Raw genomic sequence first — 27,132 nt, 5'->3', positions numbered from 1 at the left:
ATACCATATGTCCAAAATTCTTTAATTTTTGCATAGTATAAATGCCACTTGAATGACCTTTAACGTTTATCAACTCGAATTTTAGTAAGAGTTAGCAGATAAAGAGTAATTTTGCTTTGAATCCTCAACAATTGGCTCGATGAACGTTAAAAGTTAAATATACAGTGTTCTGTGAGTGAACACACTTTTAATATTCGATTCTTGTCAATAAAACAATTACGTGTTTTATTCTTCTATGTATATGTGCGTGTTTGTATGTGTATATGTATATATGTATATGTATTATAAGTATAATGTAACTTAAGCAGACCTTAAAACAATGATAGATAAAAATCTGCTTTAACATTTTCAAGGTATATATACAAGGTGGATAAATTTAACAACGGCGATAAATGTAACGTTAAAATGATAATTCTATTCTATAATTCTATCCTCGATCGAATAGAAGTGCATCAATTTGAAACATTACTCGATGCGAATCCACGAAATTACGATGCTAGAATTACAGAATAACAGTATTAAAAAGTCAAGTGTCGCGTTTATGTATTTCGACGAAGAACATTCTGCAAGTGCTAGCAAAATTTACATTCTCCATCATCTTAATTTTCTAGTTCGTATGTTTCTGGATCTTGGTGCTGTAGAACCACTTCCGATACTGAACATACCGGGCGTAGAAGCATTGAACGTCGTTGTAGAACTCGTCGTACCAAAGTTAATGGATGGAGTTGTTGATGAAGCGGCGAAATTAAACCCTGTACCTGAATTATTTTAAATATATTAAATTGGTGACAAGCAATGAAAAAGTTACTATTAAAACGTGAGAAAGATTGGGAAACGTTGTACCTGAATTCGAAGTTGTTGTACCAAATTGGAAAGGTCCTGAACTAGGGGCAGCTACATTATTGTTGGTATTGTTGCTTCCGAAGGAAAACGCGGTAGTATTTTGTTGTCCTGGTTTTTGGTTTGCTCCAAAGGTAAATATATTGGTAGTGGTATTATTTCTATTAGTGTTAGTATTCCCAAAGGGCGGAGTAGACACATTAGGTGTTCCAAATGTCGAAGGCTGTGTTCCGAACGGAGAAAGTTTATTGTTGTCTCCGAATGTTACTGTGCCGTTGGCGCTGCCAGCGGTTGTCATGCCGAATGTAGAATTCGATGCAGCGGCGGCGTTTTGTCCAGGAAACGTGTTATTTGGTGCAGAAGAACTGAAATTAGTCGTACCGCTGTTCGAGGCTCCGAACACAGGACCAGCGGTGTTCTCGCCTCTGAATATCGAACTTCCGACACCAAAATTCTGCGAGCTAGAATTCTGTGCTCCTGGATTTCCTTTGTTTTGATTTTGCGACCCAAAGTCAGAAGTAACAGTATTTGGAGCGGTAAAACCCGGGACGGATGCGTTGTTCAAGGAAACATTCGTAGAACCAAAATTTGACGAAGGAGTCAAATTCTGACGAAGAAAGAATAACGTCGAAGCGTTGTTGTTTCCAATTGCTCCTGAATTGTTTTTAAAACTTGTAGCTGTTGACGAATTCGCTGGACCAAAAATATTGTTTGTCGTAGGAAATATAGATGTAGAAGTGGTTGTGTTTGTGCCCGAGAATAAATTAGTGCCGGCACTGCTGATTCCGCTAGTAGTTATTCCTGTAACGGAAGTATTCGTACTAGAACCAAACACGGGTATAGCAGTCGTGTTTGCTGTTCCTACAGAAGATCCACCACTGACATTTGAGAAGATAGGCATCGAATTTGTGGATACGAATCCCATCGAAGTAGTATTTACGTTAGATCCGAAAACCGACGTAGTCGTATTCTTCGAAATGGTAAAAGTAGTTGTGGTAGTATTTAAATTCGAAGATGCTGCTCCAAAAACAGGTTGATTAGTCGTCGTTGTTGCCCCGAATATCGATGAAGTGGATGGCGAATTAGTAAATATGGAACCGGTGTTCGAAACAAACTGAGTCGTGCTGCCAGTTGTTGACGAAGTTGTTCCAAAACTAGGAGTCGGCTTATTACTTTCGATGGCGAACAAAGTTGCGTTTGAGCTTCCACCGGTTACCGTGTTCGTTACAATCGGTGTATTACTGAAAGAAAAGCCAACGTTGCCGCCGTCGATCGTGGATGAAGTGGACCAGGGGCGAGTTGCAAATGTCGAATTTGTCGATGGTCCAAAGGTGGGTACGTTAGTTTTTGCGTTCGTGTCGAAACCCGTAGTAGTTGCAACATTTGTGACATTATTAACCTGCGTTCCATTAACATAATTTGACGTTGTTACTACATTACAAATCGTTGATGTCTGTTGAGTTGTAGTCGGACATCCAAACATTTTATTATTTTCTGACGGATTTTCTACAGAACCAGATACAAATCCTTCAGACTTGGGTGTTGTCGAAGCATTATTGATCTTGCTTCCAAATGTAAACAACGGAGTGGATGTATTTACGGTCGCTGTCATGGTCGAGATATTATTTGAACTAGCAATGCTTGTGATACCCGTGAATGGTATCACATTCGCTTTGTAGGCGGTTGATGTAGATTCAGCATGTTGCTCTTTTTTCTCCACATTATTTGCCATATTTGAAGGCACTGGGTTTGTAAGTGTTGATGTGAAAATTGCGCCGCCACTCGATACATTCGAACTTACCGGACCACTTTCTGCAGCTTGCGAAACGTTTATCTTTTGCTTGATTTGCGATGGTTCATTTTTCATATTCGCTGCAGTTGTATTTATGGAAACTGCTGTAGACAATGGTGTAGCTGCGACGGTGTTGCCAAAAATGCCAGCTGTTACAGGAGTAACTAGTGGAGATTTGCTATTCGGAGGAACAATACCAGACGCGAACGTGGTATGCGTTGTTGGAGTGCCTGACATCGACGTGATGAAACTGGATTTGCCGAAATCGAAATTTTGTACGTTCGAATTCATTGGATTCGTCGTATTTGCATTCGAAACAACAAGTTGACCTATACTGTTTGATTCTTTAGTAGTAAATGTAATTCCAGGAGCAGCATTGACCATTTTATTCACCGCAGAAGTTGCAGAATCGTTAATTTTTCTCTCAAACGTACTAGCAAACTGAGTGTTTGTATTTGAAGAAATATCTTTGTTTGGTAAAGTAAATGCCACATGTTTTGGTGACTTTGTATTCAATTCACTGGTACCAGGACTAGGTACCACGGCTGATGTAGAAATAGGTGTGGTATTGACGTTTGTAGTCGTAGTCGAAGAATTAAGAGTCACACAAGTAACAGGACACGTGACAGATTTAACAGCATTTACTTCTTCCGCCTGAATGACCACGTCAGGGTTAATCTGACTGGCTGCTAAAAATGTAAATAAAAAATTGTTAATCGAGCGGCTCATTTGCCGAATGAGCCGTTGGCCATTAATCACGGTAAACAAAAAGTAAAAATTTATTTGAAATATAAAAAGTGAAATATAAAAATCAATTCAGTGCTTTGACATTCAAATTTTAGAAAATTTAAAAAGTGGTGTTAATTATTTTGTCCTATGTATAATGATTCAATTATTAATAATCAAAGTATTTACATGTTGAATTTACTTACATTTCCCAGATATGGCATCAAACATGCTTTGAAGTCTTGCCTTCATGCTTGTTTGTCTCATATCTGTAATATCCTCCTTTTTTATCTCCTCCACATCGTCAGTAGTAAATTTCGCTCGTATGTTGCCCTGCTCTTCGACTAACATCCGTAACTTTTCATTTCTTTCCGGTTCTGCCTTCATAAATAACTTGTGTGTTAATCTCGCTGAATCAGTAGATACAATCGACTCTATTGAATGACCTTTACTGCTATTCTGTACATTTGAACGTGTGTTCATATGAATGTGTTTATCATCCGATTCCCTCTCTAGACTTTTATTACTTGTTTTTAAAATTCCTTTTAATGGTGAATGTTCCTGTAGCTTATCGACAAAATTGCACGGATCTGAATTATTTCTCTTCTCCATTAACTCGTTATTATGATGCCTCTGGCTCATATCTGAAATATGTGATAATGTTTGTGTGCTAGCATTTTGAACACATTCCAACGATTTGAAATGCTTCTCAAAATCAGGTGTTCCACTCCGTGAAAAATCTCCTATAATAAACAAGACAAATGTAAATTAAAGTGCCTAACTATTATGACTACAATAATTTTGATCTACTACTTACTAGCTTTCCTTTTGACGCCAGAAACAACGTGTTTGCTAGAACTAAGAGAGTTTATGATGTCATAACAGGATGGTGTTTTAGTACGTTTTGTTGGTCGAACGGTATTACTTTGTGGGGAAGAATCTTCTTCTGATTTCAATGATTCTTCTCTACTCCTTTTCTGCTTTGTTTCATCATGTACCTTAAGTGACTTAACACCAATAGTATGTGTACGTTGTTTTTTTGCTAAATCGGAAGCGACATCTTCGCTTGATGCGTGTCTCTTTAGTGATATCTCCCTTAAAGCTTGGGCAACACTAGGCGATGAACAACTATTATCTGACTGATGTAAATTCATCAAAATATTTTGTTTCAATGGTGATGAATATCGTATGGTATGAGATGGAGCTACTCTAACTGTCACTGGTGTCCTTGTTCTCATAGACTTTGCATTTATCAGTGGAACTGAACTAGCATAAAGATTTACTTTCGGAAACTGTCCTACACGATATTTAGACTGGTGAGTTAATTTATTGCTGGCTTCTGCTGCATACTTAGTCAATCGAGTCGTAAGTCCTGGGGAGGTTACATCATTATATATTCTGGAATTAAATTATAAACTTATATAAATATGTGGAAATATGGATACCTATGATAAAATATATTAGTTAGACTACTTACTTTGGGTCAATATTATATCTAGTTGACGTTAACAGGGGTCCTTCAACTGCATGACCAACTTTCTTTTCCCTTGTTTTTATATATGTTTTAGCAGTTCCATGCGAGCTCCACATAGAACCTTCAGCAGCAAAGTATGTTGTTTCCTCCTGCGTTAGATCATGATTTTGCCCATACATAGGAGACGCTCTCTTTGATAATATTTGTTCAGAAGGTGACAACTTAAACGTCTGATTTTCTAATTCTTCTTTATTTCGTGAGGACATTAGCATTGAAGTATGTTTAGTCACAAAGGAATTGTGATCGTATGATGAATGACCAGAATTATGATAAAAACTGTTGTTGGTACTTATATTGTTTGACATATCGGTTTTTTGTAAATTCTTTGGAATTGGGCTAAGCTGTGTAATCGATTCGAAGGAAGAAGAGTTTTTCCTTGTTGGATAAGGATCACTGCTAAGCTGATAATGCAATCCTCGACGTCTTTCCATCCTAGAATGGATTTGGGTTAGGTGTCGTTTTCGGAAACGGCAATTTAAAGTTCCCAAAAACTGACGAATGTACTGATATATTACATCGATGATAGCTTCGAAGCTTGTACGAACTTCGAAAAAGACGTGTTTGCAGTAATCAAGAAGAAGAAACGCGTGCGGCGACAGTAAGCTATCGTTGATGATTAAAGAGTAGCACGCGTAAATCGTAAGAAACAATGAAATGGTAAGAAGAAAAATCGGTCCCCAAACGTTGTATAGGAACACGCACCCACTCAACGCACTTACTAACACGATGACAGCCCGAGTTCCTAATTCCCACATATTATTTCAAACAAATAACCTCTCCATGTTTGAAAAGAGCACATTCACCGAATTACCGGAACCTTGCTGTGTTAAACTCGACGACATTATCGACGTAGCAACTACTACGTAATACTAAGTATCATCTTCCAAATTATATACGTTTTTTTAAAATTCATTTAAAAATATTTCGGTAAAATCCTTACATTTTGTTAGTGGATTAGTAATCACACATGAATTCTGTGGAAACTTTCTACAATCTCTGTTACGATCTACTTTCCGCTACTGTAACACGACATCGTATGGCGACCGAAGCATTCGCGTTGTTTCAACGGACTCATACGAAGCGCCATCCCTTGTTTTATAATTTTAACATGACGTCAGTTTAGCGGTTACTACCATTTGAAATTTAAACAGTTCTAGTAATAAAGTTTATATTTACTAATTTATGAATATGATATATTCATATATATTAATATATGTAATATGATATATATATAATATATATATATATATATATATATCTGTTAATTAACTACTTAAGGTAAAAAAGGTTCATAATTCAAAACTAATAAAATTTGAAGCAATCAAGTGTTATAACGCTTAAAGAGCAATCCAAATCTACTATGCATTCTATATGCATGCTTGTTCCTCTATAAATCTAATATTTCATAAGATTTCGTCATACAATTGAAATACCAACTTTGAAAAAAAATTACAGCGTTAATGGCATTTTCTATAATTTAAAGCAGTAAACTTAACAATTACATTGAATATAATTATCCAAAGTAATAAAGTCGGCAAATACGCAAATTGTTTTAATATATACATGTAAACTGAATTACAAATTTAAAATAAAATTTTTGAATATATTATATGTGTAATATACCTATGTAGACTGGTTGAATTGTAGCTACCTTCACAGAGCTAAAGTAAATTAATACATGAACGAAAGTATAAGTTTACGATCAGTTTATAGGAATGTATATATTATTATAAATTGTTTTAATAAAAATTTCCACCACATTTAAATAATATGATAATAACAAATTATTAGTCTTTCGTGAAATAATGAACTAAATTAAATATCATAGTATAACTTCAATATGTACAAGCTTACGATATATCGCATTGATATTATTTTAACTTCCATTTAAAAAAAGACAAGGAAAATTTTTACCGTATTAACCTTTAACTCCAATTAACCATTATTTTTGAAATCTTATTTTATATGCTATGCCGATAATGATAGGAAAATAACAATGAGATTTTAAAATACCAAAATTGCATGACGCAAAAATACATTGCGTTCTAAGTCTACATTGCATTTTATTTATGCTTACACCTTTCTTATCAAAATATTATGATTGTATTTATTTTTAAGAACAAAAATGCATAGACAATATTTATGTTGTAAAGGAGAAAAAAATTACTTAAAATAAAAATATAAGTTGTTTATATACATATGCAATTAGAAAATTTCAAATTTATTTTATTTTCAAATATCTTGTGTCCAAAGTATTATCGTTTTATTTCCTCTAAAGTGTTTTACACACAAATTGCATAAAATAAATGAAATGTAACAGATACTTTGAAATTTTCATTTTATTTATTGCAGATTAAGCTTGACAATTTAGCATGAGAGAAATTTTTCTAAATATTTGGATGTTTTCGTGCGTTTCGTTGTTCAGATAAAATTTAAGAAACGGATCAGTCCGGAGTCCACTTGTTTCAGTTTTCACACTGTTAGTGCACGTGGGAATTCCTCGTGATAACAGAAATAGAAAGGTTAATACATACACGTTCTATCGACGATTGTAACAACAGTTTAAAGCAGAGTGAACTATGTCGTGGATTTTTGGATATCGTAATTCACAACCACAAGACTTTTCGCAGTTTGTACAACCACCGGCATCTGCTGCAGGTGGAGATGGAAAGGACGGTACACAACCACCTAAAGTTGTTCAAGTGGAACCCTATGGATTCGATTCTAGTGGTTTGGAAAGAGCAGCAGCAGCCGCCAAAGAACTCGAGAAATCCGGTATGTCCGATTAATTGTATTAATTAATTTTATTTAATAAAATCATCACGCAAAGTTACGTAAGTAACAGCGTGATGATGCAATGATTCATCGTTAAATGGAATCATAAAAAAATTGTTTTCATAAATGAAAATTGTCACAATGCCGAAAGCTATATATTTATTTAAACAATATAGGTATCTACACAATATTCAATATTTTTATTGCATCTTTTTATTCCTTATCCATCCCACAAGTTTCCCTCATTGTTTATCATTAAATGGAGATTGTTTACTTCATAATATATGGAATTACTATTTAAAATAGAGAATCATACAACACAAACTGTTTTTTGTATTTAGATTAGTGTGTTTCAAGCAAATCTTATCATCATTTTATTTATGCAGTACATGCCAAAGAAGCATTTGAACTGTCTAAAATGCAAGAAGCTACCAAACAAATGGAAAAGCAAGCAGAAATGAAAAAATATGAAGCTAGTATAGAGCAATTGAAGGCAGAGCAGAAACGTGTTGATGGAGAAGAAAAGAGAAAAGTTTTGCAAGAAGAAACTAAGCAACATCAAATGCGAGCTCAATATCAAGATCAACTGGCAAGGAAACGATATGATGATCAACTGTTACAACAACAGAGAATGAATGATGAAAATTTAAGGAGACAGGAAGAATCAGTGGCAAAACAAGAAGCAATGAGAAAAGCTACTATAGAACATGAAATGGAATTGAGGCACAAAAATGACATGAAAAAGTTGGAAGCAGAAATTAAAGCAAAAGCAAAAATAGATAGAGAAAATCAAGATCTAAATATAGAGCAAATCAGGGTAAAAGCATCTGAAAAAAGAGTAACAGTTTTAGAGTCTATAAAGTGAGTGGAAGAACAAATAGTAACAATAGATTAATGATATTGAAATTGCTATACTATATTTATTAAATATTGTTTTAGGACTGCTGGTTCAGTATTGGGTACAGGACTCACAGCTTTCCTTCAAGACTGGGATAAGATTGTTGCTGCAGCTGGAGGCTTATCTCTGTTGGCTTTTGGTGTATACAGTGCAAAAGGCACAACCGGTATAGCAGCGCGATACATAGAATCACGATTAGGGAAACCATCCCTGGTTCGAGAAACTTCTAGATTTACAGTATTAGATACAATACAGCATCCTATTCAAGCAATGAAGAGACTAAAAAATAAGCACACCGATGCTTTATCTGGTGTTGTTTTAGCACCAAAGCTTGAAGAAAGATTACGCGATATTGCGATAGCTACGAAAAATACGAAACAAAATCGTGGAATGTATAGAAATATATTGATGCACGGTCCTCCTGGAACGGGTAAAACAATGTTCGCTAAAAAATTGGCGGAACATTCGGGTATGGACTATGCTATCGTAACTGGTGGTGATTTAGCACCATTAGGTCGAGATGGTGTCACTGCTATTCACAAAGTTTTCGATTGGGCAGCAACATCTAGGAAAGGGCTCTTGCTTTTCATTGACGAGGCGGATGCCTTTTTAAGAAAGCGTTCAAGTGAACATATTTCAGAAGATCTGAGAGCAATGTTAAATGCATTTCTCTATAGAACTGGTGAACAGAGCAACAAATTCATGTTGATTCTCGCTTCGAATACTCCGGAACAGTTTGATTGGGCCGTAAACGATAGATTAGATGAAATGGTAGAGTTTCGTCTACCTGGTCGAGAAGAACGTGAACGTTTAGTTCGACTTTACTTCGAAAAATTTGTTCTTCAACCGGCGATTGAAGGCAATAAGAGAATAAAAGTTGCGCAGTTCGATTACAGCGCGCTTTGTACTAAAATAGCCCAAATATCCGAGGGAATGTCTGGAAGAGAATTAGCGAAATTGGGTGTTACCTGGCAAGCAACAGCTTATGCTTCCGAAGATGGAGTATTAACGGAACAAATGGTTATAGATAAGTGTAAGGAAGCTATTAAGCAACATAAGCAAAAGGTAATTATCAACTATTCAATAATTATTTTATATATATGCGCGTGTGTCTATATTGGCATGCATTACATATAAATATATAAATTATGTAAACGTCATTTCTTTTGATTGTTCTTGCAGGTTCAGTGGCAGAGCGAACAGGAAAAACAAGAAGCGAAATCGATTTATGCTACAGAAAAGGAAATAGAGATTCAGCCAGTAAAGTCTAAAATTGCAATTGAATCACCAGCGGCAACAACTTCTGTAGCAACGGCTTAATTAATTAGCATTATTACATAAAAGATTACAAATATTTTATTAAGAAATTAATTCGTAGTAAATAAATGTGAAAAAAGGTGTAAATGATATTGTTATGAGAAGACAAATTTAATGCTCAATTCTCGTTTTCTATACAAAACCTGCGTGTATAAATATTGTATGGTAGAAGTATATCTGTTGTAAATTCCTAGCTTGGTTAAATATTACCTACACTTTATATATATATATATATATATATATCCAATTATATAATGTTATATATATACATATATATGAAATGTACATATATATGTATGTATGTATGTATGTATGTGTGCGTGTACGTACAGAAAGTATGTCATGAAATCTATTTCAATTATAATTTTAAAAAAGCAGGTATTACAACTTATTTTAGATTCGCGAATGATTAGAATTCATTCATGTATTTTAATATTTCATTCTTGATTTTTCTTTTAACTCTTTCTTTTTTTGCTGAACTTCTCAACGTTTCTGTATATTGTTCATTTCGTAGTGTTAGCTTGTCAGTATCATGTGTACAAAAATGTCGATTCAATCGACGACAATTAACAATATTATTAGTGAATTCATATATACGTGTATCTTATATATAAATTTCTATACCTACGTTGGAGTGAACGTAAAAATATGTACGTTAAAATAATTTGACAAAAACGTTCAAGAAAACGTTTCGTTGTATTCTCACAATTATTAATAAATGTTTCATATCTCTTTATTGCTATTTGTTAAAATATTTAATTTGTTTACGAAATAAATGGCTTATTGCTTAGAAAGTAAAACATACTGTATTATTGATATCGACATTATTTTAAAAGAAATTACAAAAAATAAAGTATAAATTCAGTTTAGAACGAATAGTAACTTACAAATAAAATGTAATACTTGTAATAATGCACATAACGAGAAAAGAAAAAAAGAAATTAGAAAAAGGAAGCCAGAAATAAAATAGTTCCATAAAAGCCCATCATTTAAAAATATCGTCAAATATTATTTAAGCGTAAAAATATCGTAAATGCAATTACCATTGAATTGAAAGTATCACGTTTGAATACTCGATTCTTTATCACTAAACAATGTATTTATAATTGATCTTCTCAAATGCTGCGTAGCATGCAATCATGCATATACATATAGTACAATTACATTAGACACAATATGGTTTCAGCTATGTAAGTATATCGAATTCTTTAAAGTAAGAGAAATATCGATCTTCAAATATATTTCTCGATACTTATATATACCGTCGGTATCTAATTATTTCTATCCTCTATACATAAATACTAACATATAAACGGATCTAAAGTGTGTTAAAAAAACAGACATAAAAAAAAGATTATATATATATATATATATATATCCAATTATATAATGTTATATATATACATATATATGAAATGTACATATATATGTATGTATGTATGTATGTATGTGTGCGTGTACGTACAGAAAGTATGTCATGAAATCTATTTCAATTATAATTTTAAAAAAGCAGGTATTACAACTTATTTTAGATTCGCGAATGATTAGAATTCATTCATGTATTTTAATATTTCATTCTTGATTTTTCTTTTAACTCTTTCTTTTTTTGCTGAACTTCTCAACGTTTCTGTATATTGTTCATTTCGTAGTGTTAGCTTGTCAGTATCATGTGTACAAAAATGTCGATTCAATCGACGACAATTAACAATATTATTAGTGAATTCATATATACGTGTATCTTATATATAAATTTCTATACCTACGTTGGAGTGAACGTAAAAATATGTACGTTAAAATAATTTGACAAAAACGTTCAAGAAAACGTTTCGTTGTATTCTCACAATTATTAATAAATGTTTCATATCTCTTTATTGCTATTTGTTAAAATATTTAATTTGTTTACGAAATAAATGGCTTATTGCTTAGAAAGTAAAACATACTGTATTATTGATATCGACATTATTTTAAAAGAAATTACAAAAAATAAAGTATAAATTCAGTTTAGAACGAATAGTAACTTACAAATAAAATGTAATACTTGTAATAATGCACATAACGAGAAAAGAAAAAAAGAAATTAGAAAAAGGAAGCCAGAAATAAAATAGTTCCATAAAAGCCCATCATTTAAAAATATCGTCAAATATTATTTAAGCGTAAAAATATCGTAAATGCAATTACCATTGAATTGAAAGTATCACGTTTGAATACTCGATTCTTTATCACTAAACAATGTATTTATAATTGATCTTCTCAAATGCTGCGTAGCATGCAATCATGCATATACATATAGTACAATTACATTAGACACAATATGGTTTCAGCTATGTAAGTATATCGAATTCTTTAAAGTAAGAGAAATATCGATCTTCAAATATATTTCTCGATACTTATATATACCGTCGGTATCTAATTATTTCTATCCTCTATACATAAATACTAACATATAAACGGATCTAAAGTGTGTTAAAAAAACAGACATAAAAAAAAGAAGAAAAACAAAAAGAATGATGTATGAAAAGCATATTGTTTTAATTTTATTTCGACAGTACCGTAAAATCAGTCTCTTGTTAAGAAGACACTTTGTAGAAAGGCACACAAGTACATCTCAATTTCCCTTTGGTTTTTGGTTGGTCTTTACCACTATTTGTGTAGAAAAGAGTTACAATATTTATATTCAATCTCTAACGCGAAGCCCCCAGATGCTCGTTCTTCGTACACCGACTGTTGGTCTTGCAACGGAACTATATAGGAACTTATTAAGTTGAGTTTCGCCACAGGTAACTTGTAGTGTTTTCAGTATTGGTTCTGGTATTACACCAAAAACGTCCAAGTACAACAAAGATGGCATATACGCCAATGTAACGTATGTTGATGGAGGTATACCGTAACAGCGACTCAGTGACAGATGTTCTAATTTTGATAAATCAAGTAAATTACGAACAGTATTCATTGTAAGCATAGTACAATCGCTCAAATCTAATTCTATCAAATCTGGACAACTCTTCACTAAATCTTTGACATCTGAAATAAGAATGAGAAAAGATGATATTAATTGTATTAGCACGGATACGGATTAGCAGAATTAACGAAAAAGTTTTTTAAACACGACATTATACTTACTATCATTTGTCATCGTTTTTCTGCATCCTGCTATATTTAAACGTGTAACAGACGAAGGTAAAGATTTACAAAGTAACGTCATAGATTCACTATCCAGACCGCACCAAGCCATATTGACGGCATTGAGGCTGAAAACATTAAAATAAATTATTTAGGACTATCAGAATTTTTGGTCAACCAGAGCTAATGCAAATAATTTTTCTTACTTCTTAAGCTTCATCAAATCCTTGATACATTCAATATTCATACCCTCGCACATTGTTAAGTTTAAAATTTCTAAATCATTATTATCACTGATAGCTTTGCAGCATGATCTATTTACTGTACACTTTTCTAGAGATAATTTTTTAAGGTATTTACATTTATTTAGTAACATAGCCAATCCATCAGGTGATATCACCGCCATCGAGAGATCCAAGTACTGTAATTTACTAATATAACCGTCAGAAAAAACTTCGCTATTCTCAAAGAATACAGGATCGGCAATCTCGGCTTGTGCAAGTCGAAGTATTTGAACGCCTCGTGGTAGTATGTGACCCAATGTACCTTCGTTTAACACTTTACTGCCTAAATCTAATCTGCTCCATAAAGCTTCATCACGTGCTATCTGACACCATCGTTTACAGACTAACATGGAACGTACCTAAAAGAACGTAAAAACAAATAACTGAACAGTGCCCATATGATTCTTTCGTTCCTATCTGTGTCTATTAATTTTCAATCTTACCAAACATTTTTTTGGGAGCCATTTTAATATCATCAATATCATCTCGTCGGATAATTTATTAAATTTATCTTCGCCGACAATCGAAGGTTTTCTTCTTCTTCTATAGAGGTAGAATTGATCGAGACTACTTTTTCCAGAAGAAGCATTAAGGCTGTCTTTAGAAAAAGTTTCTTTTGTGTCAATAAAATTATCTATTTCCATTCTGGAGGAATAACCAGATTCGTTTCCAAGTGTCGAATATGTCACAGGTTCATCTGATTCATATGAATCATGCTCTAATCTTCTGGTAGCTTCGAAACTTTTATGAAATAAATTATAGAGCTCATTAATATGTAAGCAAAAAAAAAAAAATGGAAAAATTAATAGCATTAAAATACAAACCTGTCCATACTGACAGTATCAAAACTGGACCCCCTATAAACACTTTCTTGTCTTTGAAAACTATTAACTTTCTCACATTGTCCACTGTTACCGGAAATAGTTGGCGAGATTGTCCGTTCAAGAGAATCAGACTTTTTTGTACTTTCACAACTTGATGCTTCATCCTCTAACATACTAACACCCATATCCTCTAAAATTTCTGGCTCTACATTTCCATCCGCAGAACATGACCATCTTGCACTATTTTTGGAGGTGCTATTCAAAGAACTATTTAAATTGTTATTACAGCTGTCATCTAGGCGTAGTCGTTTGCTGTAAATTTGTACAAATAAGATTCACTATATCATACTCATAAACAAGAAGCTTATAACGAGATAGTTAAGCATAAAGAGGAGAACAACCTGTTCCACCAGGGTGAAGAAGGCGATCCTTTGGACATAGTAATGCTATAGTCTCCCTTTAAACAAGTGCGTTTTATCTCGCAAAAGTTTATAATAATTGGTGAAAATTATGTTTAACTCGAATAGAGTAAATAGCTCAATGTTTACAGTTCAAAGATTATTATCAAACTTAACATTAATGAAATTCATAATTTCAAAGAGATGAAATAAAAGACATATATTGGTCAAAATCTATATCTTTAAGTCCAAAGAGAGAAACATTAAATGATTTCTACTATGAAACATTAGTATTCGTAACTAGATAGTTGTAAGTAACAGTACAGATTTATACATAATTGATATAAATATAATCAATAAAAAATGTTAAAGAGGAGTAACTTGAAAAATATGAAACGTTGAGAATGGAATTGGAATAGATCCTAGCTGGATATTGTTAACAAAACTATACCTTAAACTATAACTAAATCTATATCTTTCTTGTAACGTTTGTAAAACTCAATTATACTAATGTATTAATAAATGATTATAATCTAAAAGGAGATATATAGATTAAGATAATTATCAAAATAATGCTTTATCGATTGTTTGAATGAAAATGAAAAATTGCTTGTAGAAATCATAGAAGAGCGATTAATCGAGTAACGTAGTTGGAAAAATAAAGACTTCGATATGCTCCATTAATTAATATGTCATATATAAACCTCGTATTTCTCGATAAATGAAGAAAAATAATATATAATGATGAAAAAAACGAACATTTGCTATATCTTGTGAATACAGTTCACGAATCACCACTGGTAGAGGTTCTTAACCTTACCTGTGCGCGCGAAAATATGCACCTGCATCACCCTAAGCAACAGGTAAGAGAGATGTATGCAATGATTACCGAAACTTAGGACTTTTTTTTTTCAAAGGAGGGGGATTGCTGTAAAATTGACTTACCTTTCAGGTGGTGAAAATTCTTCGGAATTCTCTAGGCATTCCTCGCCAAGACTCGTGTGTTCCGCCACGCCAGAATTCATTTTTGGCGGAATCCCGTCGCGATACCTTTTTTTCAATCGCCACTGGTTGTACGCACGGAAAACAATCACTGGCGGAGAGTTCCAATTGCTCGAATCGCTCACGACCATTCGAGTTATTCCTTTGGTCCCTTATTTGATTGGTCGACTGTTTGATAATTTCGAGGCAGCGGGAAACCGAGAGGTCGATCGCGCGGCAAGCATTGCTACCTAACCATCCGATCGGCGCTGTTGCACTTTTCACAATTATTATTCTTTCAAAATGTCGAATAGACCGGAAACTGGAAAATCTTTTTCAGCTCAATCTGTTCCAAGATATTACATTGCCTTTCTACTGTTAACAAGGTAAATTTCAATTTTAACAAGCGTGTCGTTGATTTGTAATATACAAACGTGCATATCTAAAACTACGTGAAAAGAGCGTGATAAAAGTGACCATGAAAACATTGTTTGCAATAATTCTTATGTACTACTGCCTCAAATTCCGAAATTATTAAGCTGCCGTGTTTCGGACATCCACCCCAAAATTAGCCAAACCTGATGTTTGTTTATGAAAATTGAATTGAGATTTAATGGGTTGCAATCCCTGTCTGTGCCACCAGCCATATCTATAATTGCAAAATGAAGATTACTTAGAAGAAAGAAGGGAGGAAAGAGCGAGCTTGTGTCTGACTTCCGTAAGACGCAGAATAAAATAATTTAAGTTACGCGTGACTGGTAACTAAAGCTCGAGAGTTGCAAGTGTTTTCCTGTTGTTTCGTATTTTCTTCGTGCATATCAATCGTGTCCGTGTATCCCTTTGAATAAAATTTCGGCGTGATCGTATTATCTGTAATGCAATATGGGCTATGTCATATGTCCAATCGGTTGCTAGTTAACATGCTTTGCTAATTCTTTTGCAGATTTCGTTTGATTTTGACTCGCAATGGTAAAACGATGCAATTAGTACGAAATTACGGGCATATATGATATCGTATACGTTTGAAACGTTTTGTAAATATTATAAAAATATACCATTGATTTTCGGCAAACGTATATACGATTTACCGAGCAATCTATCTTTGGGAAAGCATAATTTGAAAGGTGGTGGCTTTTCCAAATGTTTTCCAATCGTCGAAGAATTCGAACCACGAGAATTCGTTCGATCCATCGTGTTACCTTCCTTGGTCCAATACTTGCGATACTCTCTCGTTCGTCAACTCGATAATCACTATGCCTACTGTGTTGACAGAATATGTATTCTCAAGGAGATGAAGAAGGAGGGATATATTTGGTCGATACATTTGTAGGAAACAAATGCAAACAGAGAAAGGTAAGTTTATCTCGCATGTTGCGTTACGTATGTTCTGCGATTTTATCAAAATTACAATTATACGATATGCATTGGTAACAAAGTTTGGAAAATTTCGAAAATTCTAAAAATGAAAATTTTCAACTATTTAAAATGAAAATAACTAAGATCAATATTTTTTTTTACAGTTCGCTTTCGGAGATACGCATATAGCAATTGAAAATGCAATATTACACAGAGCTTAAGGCAATGTCTAACAGAGACTTACATTTCGTAACTATAAAACAGGTAGTATAAAAATAAAGAGGCAAATAACTGCAGTGGATGAATCGAGCAATGCACATGTATACATCTTTGTCTTCTATTTTAAATCGATTGTACAAACATATTGAAAAATTGATCACGAAATAAAAGAAGATACCCTTATAAATGGAAAGAGAAAGAGATCATTATTAGACTGCAAACAATCAGATATATTTGCTAGTTAATCGATTAAATGCTATTTTATTAGGAAGCTTACAAAGTCCTCATAAAACTTGCTCGCTTTTACACGGAAAAAACAATGCCGTTTGCAACTCGGACAAATACCAATTTCGAAAATGTTTTTCTCTCTCCCATTCTCTCTCTTTCTCTCGCATACGCTCTCTTTTTCTCAACTTCCTCCCTCACATCTCGAATTTGAATCGCGAAATTACTTTGCAAGAGATTGTGTATTTTTGAAAATTGTTTCTAGTCATACATATAGAGTTCGCAGTAATGCTTCACACATTTTCGTACGATGAAATACATGTTCTCTCCATTCTTTTTACCACCATCGTCGCACGTTTCCTCTTTCTCGTTCGGTCGTTTTCCGTGCGAAAGAGAATCTTAGAGTTCCACATCCTTTTTTTCACAGAAAAAGAGGACGAGCATCAATCTCACGATCGATTTCGTAATTTTTAACGCCTTCATTTACGATGAAGGAGAGTAACGACGGGCTTCTTCGTAAAATATTCACGGTATAAAATGGAAAGGAATCGCAATATACATTTTCAAATTCTGCGAATAGCTGAGATAAAAAGTAGATGAGGAAAAAAGAAAAAGAAAAGAGAGAAACTGGTGTTTATTTAAAAAGCATTCGTAAACATTTTTTTTATTCGTTCTTTTTAAGGACCTTTTTCTTTTTTCTCCTTTATACTGCTTTTTTGCCTAAAATAAAAAAAAGAGAACATAACGGAAATGTCATTTCCAGGGCATACGCAATACATCTTTTCCCTTGTCAAGTTTTTACATGCTCGAAAGAAGAAGAAGAAGAAAAAAAAGAAGATCGTTAGTCGCTTCTTCTCGTTTCGAAGACGGAGAAGAGATAGAAAAGGAGACGCGCGCTTTGTATTATTATCCGGAAAAAACTCTCCCAAGCGATGTTATGCACGTCTCATACATAAGCGTTCTTAGCACACGAGTTGCGATATGTCGAGTGTTTGCAATTTTTTTGGCCGGTTCGTGAACGATTTTCGACCGATCGAAAATTGTCGACGTTAAAATCTTACAAATCGCAATTTTCTACGAATAATCCATCCAACATCGACAATTACATGCTTATACGCATCTGTGTAAACAGCTGATTTTCGAACCGATAATCGATGAACTTCGTATAAGGAAATATGCACGCGATATCCTAGTTCTTTTTTTAACGTAGTAGTAGTAGTAGTAGTAGTAGTAATAGTAGTAGTAGTAGTGGTGGTGGTGGTGGTGGTGGTGACAGTAGTAGTAGTAGTAGTAGTAGTAGTAGTAGTAGTGTAGTGTAGTGTAGTAGTACACGCTTCGAACCGCTGTGTATCATCGAATAAACGAATAAACGAAAAAACGAAGAAACGAAGTTACAAGTGCGCTCGTCCTAACGCAAGTACGAAAGATTCATGAAATACGAGTTTTTGAATAATGATCGAAGAAAGACTCGTCGGTATAATAATGCAGCGGTACCTTACCACGTAGTTTTACAAACCTATACAAAGGTATTTATCCTTTCGCTTATATGCTAAATATTGTTTCTTCATTCGAGCTCGCAATAATATATACGCACGTATGCACGCACATACAAATATATACATCCGTACACGCATACAGAAAAACTGGAGCACATACTTTCGCTCGTACATATAATTATGTTTTCACGCACAACACATACGACGCATCCACACCAACTCGCGTTATTGCAATTTAAAGATCTATATTATTATGGCCATGGATTTTTCCTCCGTATTCCGATTCGGTTGCTTTCCTTACGCAAGACTCGTTGCTGCACACGTCCTTCGCTCTACGCACCCTCTTCTCGCAATTTAATGTCCCTTCGAGAAAGCAATTATTCGTGTTTGAGTCGTTTCAATTAACGCAATGACGATACATAGTTGTTACGATGCATGCTTGATGGATATCGAATTGATAACGAATTGATATCGATGACGATGGTTACCCATTCTAAAGCGATTAAATGTGAGATGACGATGATTCGAGGGGACGTAAATTAAATGGAACACTCTGAAGAAGACATAAACAATGCGAGAAATGGATATCGGTCGAGAATGCATTATTTCCTCATAAAATTATTCTATCAATGCTATGGTTGGTTACGCCACACCCTATTGTAATTTAAAAGAACGAAACAAGTAACAGAAAATGCATCGTTGAAAATTGAAAAAAAAAAGAAGAAAAAAAAAAAAAAGAAAACAGATGTACATCCAAGAGAGAAAGAAACGTGTCAATCGATAATGAGTGATAATAGTGGCGAGATAAAAAGTTGGAAAGGTACGATCACGTGTAAGTATAACCATGTATCCAACACGTATCATTATCCCCCTCCCCCCTCGTACTTTTTCGATTTCATCCCTAGATTGTCTGTATCTTTCCGTTCGCGTATAACATTTTCTCCTCCACGTCACCGTATCTTTCGCTTTACGGGAGAAAACAGAAGAAGGAGGAGGAGGAGGAGGAGAAGAAGAAGAAGAAGAAGAAGAAGAAAAAAAAGGACCAAGAATCGCGATATATTCGTGTTTCTTAATGCTTTCTCCATGATCAGAGTCACGGACGTAATTAATGTAATGCTTTTTTTCGTCTCTACGTCGTAAGCACGTGCGATGATGCATGCGTTTTCATATGGTTCTTCTCGTTATGACAAATCGATAACGTTTTACATCCATTAACAAATGTATCAATTCTCGAGGAAATTGCCGATTTTCCTCGAAACTTGACGCATTCGAACGGGCGAATTCGATGGGGTAACCAAACATTCGTTAACGATCGATTATACAGTTAGTTATATAGTCTGGCAACTGTCCTCCATGGAAATCGAATGAAAGTATATGGCAAAATTAGATCTGTATAGGAGATTTCGGAAAGATCGAACGTCCTCGAGGAAAGTTTAATAATGCTATCACCTCTATGCGTTGACTTTTGGTATTATTCGTGTATCACACGTAATACCTTTGGATAAAGCTTATTTTCAGGGTTAGTTTGTAAGAAGGAAGAACAAAGTGACGATTAATTTTCAACCCTGGATGGACTTCGATCGCATACAGACATTATAAGCTCTTTCTCCTCGGTTTTCTTCAAACGCGATAGTGTATGTAATTTGTAACAAATTTGCGCAGCTCATTGTAACTGCCCTGAGTAAAGAGTCTCCCACCGCACAGCACGATTCTACACACCATCGTAACACGTAAAATGAACATGGTCGAAAGTACCGCGTATTTCTCTACTACTACTAAAAAGGAAAACGTATTTAGATCTTTCTGTAGCTTTTCTCTCCTCGTTTCTCTGCATATGATACAACTCCGACCGACACAAACTTAACCATATAGAGTACACACAAAGAGAACGAACGATACTGCTATACTCTGAACGACGATAACTTGTCTGTCATGTCTGACACGTATCCTGTGTATCGTCGAAATGCAACATTCAAGCGAGAAGTATTCAACGATTTATGAAAACGAAAATCATTAGACGAAAGGAAAAAATAGCCGACTGTAATAAACAGAGTAATCGCAACTGTAGGTGGGTAGACGATAAAACGACATTTCGTCGATAAAACTCTACAAAAATACGTAACAGTAATAGATGTGATTTTTGTGTAATCTAGGTTTTTCGAGAAAATTTACCCGTTAACGTGCATACATACGCGTGCACGTTATCGAATATAGCTCTCGATCTCTGCTCCATGTTGTACTTCTCCTTTTCACTCTTTTACTCGGTATACTCTTAATCACTTACGACGCAGGTACAATTTTTTTTCTGTATTTTTTTTCTTTTTTTCTTTTTTCTTTTTGTTAAACTAACTTTTTTATCTTCCTTACATACTAACTCCTACAAAGATGCTTAAGAGACATTTACAAAAAAATGGCCGTAGTTGTCGCCCCCCTTTTTTTTTTTTTTTTCGATAAAAACGCGCTTTGTTCCTTTCTTGGAATCTTCCTTAAGACATTTTCGAACTTACACTCTACTACGATCTTAGAAACCTACTGAGCAAACTATTCGTAACATGCACCAAGATGAGCGGTTTCGGTTTACTCATTTTACCGCAACACCGCTGTTTTTCGTTCGAAGATGCGTTGTTGTTGCTAGTGTTGCTCTTATTATTTTTCACCATTCTCGAACAAATTATCATTAGGAAAGAAGAGAATCGTGGAAATATTTCGTTAATCGTATCTACATTCCAAAATATATAAAACGGAATTAAAGAAATCGTTTAACAAAAAGAAAGGAAGCAAATATACACGTGTATATATGTGTGTGCGTGTGTGTATATGCACGCGTGTATGCATACATACATCCGTGTACATACACACACGTACACAGACACACACACATACGCGTGTATATTTATGATTGGAGAAGATACCGAACAAATTATTTTCTCTTCTTTAGCGCCTGTCCGTATATCCGTTTCGATAAATCCATATGAACGAGCATGTATGTACTTCTCTAGACACTATAACAGCAAAAGTACAGAAACATTATCTACCGTAAGTTATTTCTCATATTATGCTATATGTTCACATCTAATGGATATCGAGGGTGGAATGTACATATTACAGATTTTACACGTTTCTTCGAGTTCCATGCTAACAGTAATTTTAATTTCATCACGAATTTAAACTTGCGTGACCATTTGGGCTTTCCCATTTGGTTTTCTCCAATTCCTATGGGTTACTCCAATTGTATGATATGTACATAATTATGTGTATCGAATCTGTGCTGTGTTTGCTTGCTTATGTTCGTTCATATTATTTAACGAATGTATTACAAAGTAACATGCAACAAAATAAATCAGACCAACACCGCGCTTTTACAAATTTATAGAGCAAACATAAGACAGAATATGATTGGTTGGACTTGTCAAAATGTAGTAAAAGCACAACGAAAGAAAAGAGAGAAAACAAAAAGAAAAAGAAAAAGAAAAAGAAAAAGGAAACAAAATACTCGGGTACAATGTTTCTTTGAATTCCATAGAAAATAGAAAGTCACGAAGAATTATTGTCTGCCTGAGTGTCGTGTATTTTTAGCATCGCGCACGTACGTGCGAATGTAACATCGGAGTGAGGACACGTTTTTGTGCCAGCCTCTAACGTGTCGTTGTGTAGAATACACTCGTGTGTATGTGTGTAATAATCCGTCAATTGTCGTGCGAATCATTGCAATGCAGTTCATCATTTTTAATGAAACACAACCTTCGTTTAGCCAATCATGAAATATCATTTATATCATGGTTACCCTTTGTAAATTATCGATAGATAACATTACTGTACATGCTTCTTTCGTATCCGTATATGCAGACGTGTAAATATGAATTATACGCGCTACCAAGAAAGGAGATCTGTGTTTCTCTCTTAAAGGTGTCACCTTTCAGCCACTAGGGGATGCGATAACTGTTTTGTTGGTCTGACGTTCAAGTAGATCCGAACGAGCTTTTAGACGACGCTGCATCAGGCGGCTTTCGCTTGGCGGTGACAAACCGAACAGTTGATGAAGCGACGAATCCTTGCCAATCAGTCGATTTTTTCCAATAACTTTCGAATCGATTAGATCGATGCTCGAATGAACAGAGCCAGATTTCAAGCGCAAGTTCGCATCAAACTCGCTCGAGGAATGAGTCGCACAAATCTTACTATGTTCCGATAATTCGCTGCCCGAATCGGACATGTGACCATACGGATGGTTATCTTCGTCCGTGGACGAAGTAGATAATCTCGGCTCCCTTTTCTCCGCCAAATCCTCCAAATTTACGGAGAAATGTTGAAGTACCACACGATTCACAGCCATTGCTGATTCGGCAAACGCCGAGAGTTCTCTAGCAGAATTATTTCTCCTGCGAACAAAAACAAATATAACGACGTGATTAGACCATTATCTTTTCGAACAATTCGAAAACGTTGACACATTGAACTGTTTGATAACCCGGCAATCGAGTGATCGTATTAAGAATATGACGAACCTGATAATATGAGGAGTCATAAGAGATTTCTCGGTATTTTCGACAGAGCTAGGACCAGGGTTAATCCACGCATGTTTTAAAATACTCTCGGCGCTAAGCCTTTGATGAGCTTCCTTGACCAGTAAGCCTCTGATTAAATCTTTCGCATCTTCCGAAATGCACCTCCATTCGTTGTCCGGAAATTCATACATGCCTTCTTGAATACTGGTAAACAGAAGCTCTTGACAAGCCTGACAATTTTCTCCTCTCTCCCAACCGCAACCGGAACCGCAGTTTCCATAGAAAGGTGGATAACCACAAAGGAGAATATACATAATCACTCCAAGGCTCCAGAGATCGCAACGTTTGTCGTAATAATTCGCTTCTCCGATGAAAGCTTCCACTACTTCCGGAGCCATGAAGTCAGCGCTACCGACTGGTGTTAGAAGTTGCGGTGTAGCTACAGGACTTGACAGCGAGTTGTTAAACTTAATGCCTGAACTAAGATCGAAGTCGCAGACTTTAATCGGTGTTAGTTTATCCGGATATACGCACAGGATGTTTTCGGGTTTCAGATCCCTGTGGGCAATGCCTAGTAATACGAAAAGTAGCAAGTTTAGAATAATCGATCGTACATGGACAATGAAAAGTGTATAATAGTTGCACGTATGCGTTTAATCATAATAAATAGTAGAAATTGCGTTACCTTTCTTGTGAAGAAAATTCAGCGCGCTCGCGATCTCTAGAATTATCTGGCTTGCTTCTCGTTCGCTAAAGTGAACTCTTTCTTGTATTCGACTCAGTAGTTGACCACCGTTTACTTTCTCGAACACTAGGTAAAACTTTTCCTCGTCTTCGAAAAATTCGATCAATTGAATAATATTTGGATGTCCCTGACAATGATGAAACGTTTCGACTTCTTTGAATACACGTGCCCGTGCGTGCCCGGGAATTTTGTCGATAATTTTAACAGCATACTCCAGGTCCGTGTAGAGAGATCTACAAGTTTGAACCGAGGCGTAAGCACCTTCACCAAGAACTTCGCCAGTTAATCTATACAGTTCTGTAACAAATATAGAATTTTCTAGTTTGATAATAGTTATTATAAAAAGATAATATATGCTATGAATAAGTAATTTTAAGAGCAAAAGCAATATAGAGAAGAGAAGGAGAAGGGGACGAAAGAAGAGAAATTGAAGGAGAGGGGCAAGCAAGGCTGTCTGAAAATAATCACGCAGCGTCACGTACGCAAAAACGACTCGAGAGTTTGGTATCAAGCACAATTCCTTTACCATTACTCCGTTGAATAGTCTACGCTTTATCGAGTAACGACTTCTCACAATATACCGATGGTTTTAGACAGCTGGGCTTCTTTTTTTTGGTTCCAAAATTATGAACAAGACTCGTTAAGTCCCAATCAGGGTTGCCGGGGAGAGTCTCTCGGTCTCCCCCGTTCTAACACGCTGTTCCTCCGTCGTTTGCCCTACTCTTTCCGCCGATACTGACGAAGAGACCGAATGAGAAAAATAACGGGTGTCGCTTATAGAACTTTATTCTTACGCCAAGTTTCCTTCGGTCAGAAACGGTAGTCTAAATAAATGTCGTTCAACAAAGAAATTTGAACGAGAAGTCGATTTAATGAAATAAATTGTCATAGATATAAACGGAATACGACGTAAGGTTCATAATTTAATAGCTGTGTACACTGCCGTAACAATTCGATTTTCCTGGCTTGTAGGCTTTGGTTGCTCGCGAAATATTTTGTTTCATAGGGGCTTTCTTTTACATTTCGCCAACCAAGATGAGAAAAAAGAGATCTCTGATAGCCATGAATCAATGAACCTCTTCTTCTTTCCTTTTCTTCCTTTTCGGAGTAGTTGCGGGGACCCATATAGAGCTTGTGTCAGTCAGTGTCTGTTTATGTATCTGTTAATGCAATTTAGATTATTAGGTATTATTTATAAAATAGATTTAAAGATATATATATCTAAAAAACTAACAAAGTTGAAAATGTGGTATATCTTATTTCAGTATCTGTTTCGTACAACCATGGGTACCCGGACCACCTAAGTATTTCTTTCTACCTTGAAAAAAGGGTCTTCCGGTTTTCAACCATGAACAACGAAAACTCTACTTGCATACTCTTACTTTTTGAACTTGCAATTCTATCCAAAATGCAACACCACAGAAATAAGACACAGAAAATTTACATCACAGTTCTAAAATGAGTATTACTTAAAAAATGTTTTTCTTCCTTAAATTCGAAGTAATTAAGAAAACACGTACATTACCTTCGCCAAGCCAACTTCGATATTCATAGCGTCATCTGAAATACTAAGAATATGCATAATCGTTAAAGAATTAAACATATTCATATTTACATTCATTGGCTGCAACATCGATGAGTTGTTATTAAGACCAGTCATATTGTTACCTATTCATAAAACAATTTTTAACACGATACATACAATAAGCAAATGTATATAACTTCACAGTTTAAGAAATAGTTGATAATAATTCGTATTACTTATTTAAACTAACGAATTAATTTTCAAAATATATCTTACCTTATTTCCCGGTAATTTCAAAAAATTATTCAAAACGACTTTGACACTTTGCTTTTTATTATACGGCAGAGGGTAAACGGAAAGCCAAATCGAGTTCCGTATACAAAAAGGACGCCCGTTATTTTTCCCCGACCAGCCACGGTCTCAGGCAGTTTCGGCGAGAAGAGTAGGGCAAACGACGGAGGGATAACGCTAGGAGTGGGGGAGAAACCGAGAGTCTCTACCCGGCAACCCTGTCCGTGATTGTTAAATACCATCACGGTACCATTATCGATGAAAACAATCAAATGTTTTACTTGGAATGTTATTGAACAATGAAAAATACAAATATAAATAGTCCGATATTTGCAATCGATTTAATTCGATATAACATATGTAATAACGCTCCCTTTACGATAGTATATAAACGGCGAACGATTAATCCCAAGCTACGTGTATAACGTAATCAATGTTAAGGCCAAAGGGGGGCCACCAATACATAAGGGAAGCAGCATCGTAAAACTACTGCGCATATAAACATGTTTTCTCTTCTCTGTCTCCCTGTCCGAGATCTTTATGCCTCTTGTTCACTCTTGCTCGCGCTCCCCTCGCTGCCCCGATAAAGCGATGCTCCGTTCCATTCTATCCAGCGCGTTGTTCGTTTGTTCGTTCGTTCGTTCGTTCCCTCGTTTCAACGTTGCAAATAAGTATGTATGTACGTATGTATGTATTGCAAGCATCTATCAACTCACTTTTTACCTTCCCTTTTCTGTTCCCTAACCAACAGTTTTGCTCTCCCCCTAACTCCCGCCCATTTGCCTCGCGCCAAAGATACGATTCTGCTTGGCAACACCGCTGCCGAATACCTAGCAACCAGAAGCCGATAATTCCCCCCACCACCCCCCTCTCAACCAATACGCATACACGTTACTTTTAATTTGTATATAGTAACATGTATTAACGAATTATTTAATCGTGTAAATGAATTATTTAGTCATGTACGAATAAAAGATCATTCATCCGGCGAATAATTCAAAAATTATGAAACTCTGATCAGGTAATACCTGTAATGATCAGGTAATTTTAAACGAGACACCGGTAAGATTTAAAAGTTTATCATCGCACGAGTAAGACGTTAAATGTTTACGAGAATGTTTACTTTCCAGTTTGCTTGCAAACGCGTGAGAAGTTGAAGAAAGTATAATTACAAAACCGATAAAATGATGGATGTTCCGTAACTGGAAGTCCTTAAACTCTATAATTAAAAAATATGCGTATACCATGAAAATAAATTTTGAAAAAAAAAAAAAAAAAAAA

General features: G+C 35.1%; 5 protein-coding genes across 6 annotated transcripts in view; 1 reads left to right on the top strand and 4 right to left on the bottom strand.

Moving 5' to 3' along the window:
* Nucleotides 1–261: 261 nt before the first annotated feature.
* LOC108553907 (mucin-5AC) lies at nucleotides 262–5,647 on the bottom strand. Its single transcript, XM_017908995.1, has 5 exons — nucleotides 4,836–5,647; nucleotides 4,176–4,756; nucleotides 3,565–4,101; nucleotides 844–3,321; nucleotides 262–758 (listed from the first exon to the last, which is right to left on the bottom strand). Exons 1-5 carry the CDS (start codon nucleotides 5,645–5,647, stop codon nucleotides 595–597), a joined length of 4,572 nt encoding a protein of 1,523 aa, XP_017764484.1. The 3' UTR covers nucleotides 262–594.
* Nucleotides 5,648–7,345: 1,698 nt separating this feature from the next.
* Nucleotides 7,346–9,885, top strand: bor (ATPase family AAA domain containing bor). The gene is made up of 4 exons (XM_017908923.1): nucleotides 7,346–7,667; nucleotides 8,054–8,528; nucleotides 8,607–9,630; nucleotides 9,748–9,885. The coding sequence occupies exons 1-4, from the start codon at nucleotides 7,472–7,474 to the stop codon at nucleotides 9,883–9,885; spliced, it is 1,833 nt and encodes a 610-aa protein (XP_017764412.1). The 5' UTR covers nucleotides 7,346–7,471.
* A 2,629-nt stretch (nucleotides 9,886–12,514) lies between these two features.
* Nucleotides 12,515–15,641, bottom strand: Skp2 (S-phase kinase-associated protein 2). Of its 2 annotated transcripts, XM_017908928.1 has the most exons (7): nucleotides 15,329–15,367; nucleotides 14,512–14,567; nucleotides 14,111–14,422; nucleotides 13,730–14,027; nucleotides 13,209–13,645; nucleotides 13,003–13,130; nucleotides 12,515–12,903 (listed from the first exon to the last, which is right to left on the bottom strand). In XM_017908928.1, the coding sequence occupies exons 2-7, from the start codon at nucleotides 14,547–14,549 to the stop codon at nucleotides 12,557–12,559; spliced, it is 1,560 nt and encodes a 519-aa protein (XP_017764417.1). In that variant the 5' UTR covers nucleotides 14,550–14,567; nucleotides 15,329–15,367; the 3' UTR covers nucleotides 12,515–12,556. The 2 variants fall into 2 exon arrangements, with proteins under 2 accessions (XP_017764417.1, XP_017764416.1); XM_017908927.1 differs by lacking the exons at nucleotides 14,512–14,567; nucleotides 15,329–15,367 and adding an exon at nucleotides 15,454–15,641.
* A 326-nt stretch (nucleotides 15,642–15,967) lies between these two features.
* Nucleotides 15,968–16,680, bottom strand: LOC108553873 (uncharacterized). Its single transcript, XM_017908929.1, has 3 exons — nucleotides 16,545–16,680; nucleotides 16,239–16,359; nucleotides 15,968–16,138 (listed from the first exon to the last, which is right to left on the bottom strand). Exons 1-3 carry the CDS (start codon nucleotides 16,678–16,680, stop codon nucleotides 16,024–16,026), a joined length of 372 nt encoding a protein of 123 aa, XP_017764418.1. The 3' UTR covers nucleotides 15,968–16,023.
* Nucleotides 16,681–19,350: 2,670 nt separating this feature from the next.
* Nucleotides 19,351–27,132, bottom strand: part of LOC108553892 (MAP kinase-interacting serine/threonine-protein kinase 1) — a 14,196-nt gene continuing 6,414 nt past the window's right edge. The window contains exons 3-5 of the mRNA XM_017908958.1: nucleotides 23,976–24,332; nucleotides 23,291–23,861; nucleotides 19,351–23,164 (exon numbers count right to left, since the gene is read on the bottom strand). Of these exons, the coding sequence (XP_017764447.1) occupies nucleotides 22,702–23,164; nucleotides 23,291–23,861; nucleotides 23,976–24,332 (1,391 nt within the window). The 3' untranslated portion in view covers nucleotides 19,351–22,701. The remainder of the gene's footprint in view (nucleotides 23,165–23,290; nucleotides 23,862–23,975; nucleotides 24,333–27,132) is intronic.

The sequence above is a fragment of the Eufriesea mexicana genome, unplaced genomic scaffold (assembly GCF_001483705.2).
Source record: "Eufriesea mexicana isolate 0111107269 unplaced genomic scaffold, ASM148370v2 scaffold13881, whole genome shotgun sequence".
Lineage (NCBI taxonomy): Eukaryota > Metazoa > Arthropoda > Insecta > Hymenoptera > Apidae > Eufriesea > Eufriesea mexicana.
This window is presented reverse-complemented; position numbering and strand designations above follow the sequence as displayed.

What these genes read in the sequence shown, in the direction of transcription:
- bor (XM_017908923.1), top strand. Translation starts at nt 7,472, where the DNA reads ATGTCGTGGATTTTTGGATATCGTAATTCACAACCACAAGACTTTTCG. An exon ending in CAAAGAACTCGAGAAATCCG is followed by an intron (nt 7,668 to 8,053) that starts GTATGTCCGATT and finishes TTATTTATGCAG; the next exon opens with TACATGCCAAAGAAGCATTT. An exon ending in TTAAGCAACATAAGCAAAAG is followed by an intron (nt 9,631 to 9,747) that starts GTAATTATCAAC and finishes TTGTTCTTGCAG; the next exon opens with GTTCAGTGGCAGAGCGAACA.
- LOC108553873 (XM_017908929.1), bottom strand. Translation starts at nt 16,680, where the DNA reads ATGGATCGAACGAATTCTCGTGGTTCGAATTCTTCGACGATTGGAAAA. An exon ending in ACGTTTGCCGAAAATCAATG is followed by an intron (nt 16,360 to 16,544) that starts GTATATTTTTAT and finishes ATTGCATTACAG; the next exon opens with ATAATACGATCACGCCGAAA. An exon ending in GCTTTAGTTACCAGTCACGC is followed by an intron (nt 16,139 to 16,238) that starts GTAACTTAAATT and finishes TTGCAATTATAG; the next exon opens with ATATGGCTGGTGGCACAGAC.
- LOC108553907 (XM_017908995.1), bottom strand. Translation starts at nt 5,647, where the DNA reads ATGTGGGAATTAGGAACTCGGGCTGTCATCGTGTTAGTAAGTGCGTTG. An exon ending in TGGCGTCAAAAGGAAAGCTA is followed by an intron (nt 4,102 to 4,175) that starts GTAAGTAGTAGA and finishes TGTTTATTATAG; the next exon opens with GAGATTTTTCACGGAGTGGA. An exon ending in TGATGCCATATCTGGGAAAT is followed by an intron (nt 3,322 to 3,564) that starts GTAAGTAAATTC and finishes TTACATTTTTAG; the next exon opens with CAGCCAGTCAGATTAACCCT.
- Skp2 (XM_017908927.1), bottom strand. Translation starts at nt 15,641, where the DNA reads ATGGTCGTGAGCGATTCGAGCAATTGGAACTCTCCGCCAGTGATTGTT. An exon ending in GATACTGTCAGTATGGACAG is followed by an intron (nt 14,028 to 14,110) that starts GTTTGTATTTTA and finishes ATTTCATAAAAG; the next exon opens with TTTCGAAGCTACCAGAAGAT. An exon ending in GGCTCCCAAAAAAATGTTTG is followed by an intron (nt 13,646 to 13,729) that starts GTAAGATTGAAA and finishes ACGTTCTTTTAG; the next exon opens with GTACGTTCCATGTTAGTCTG.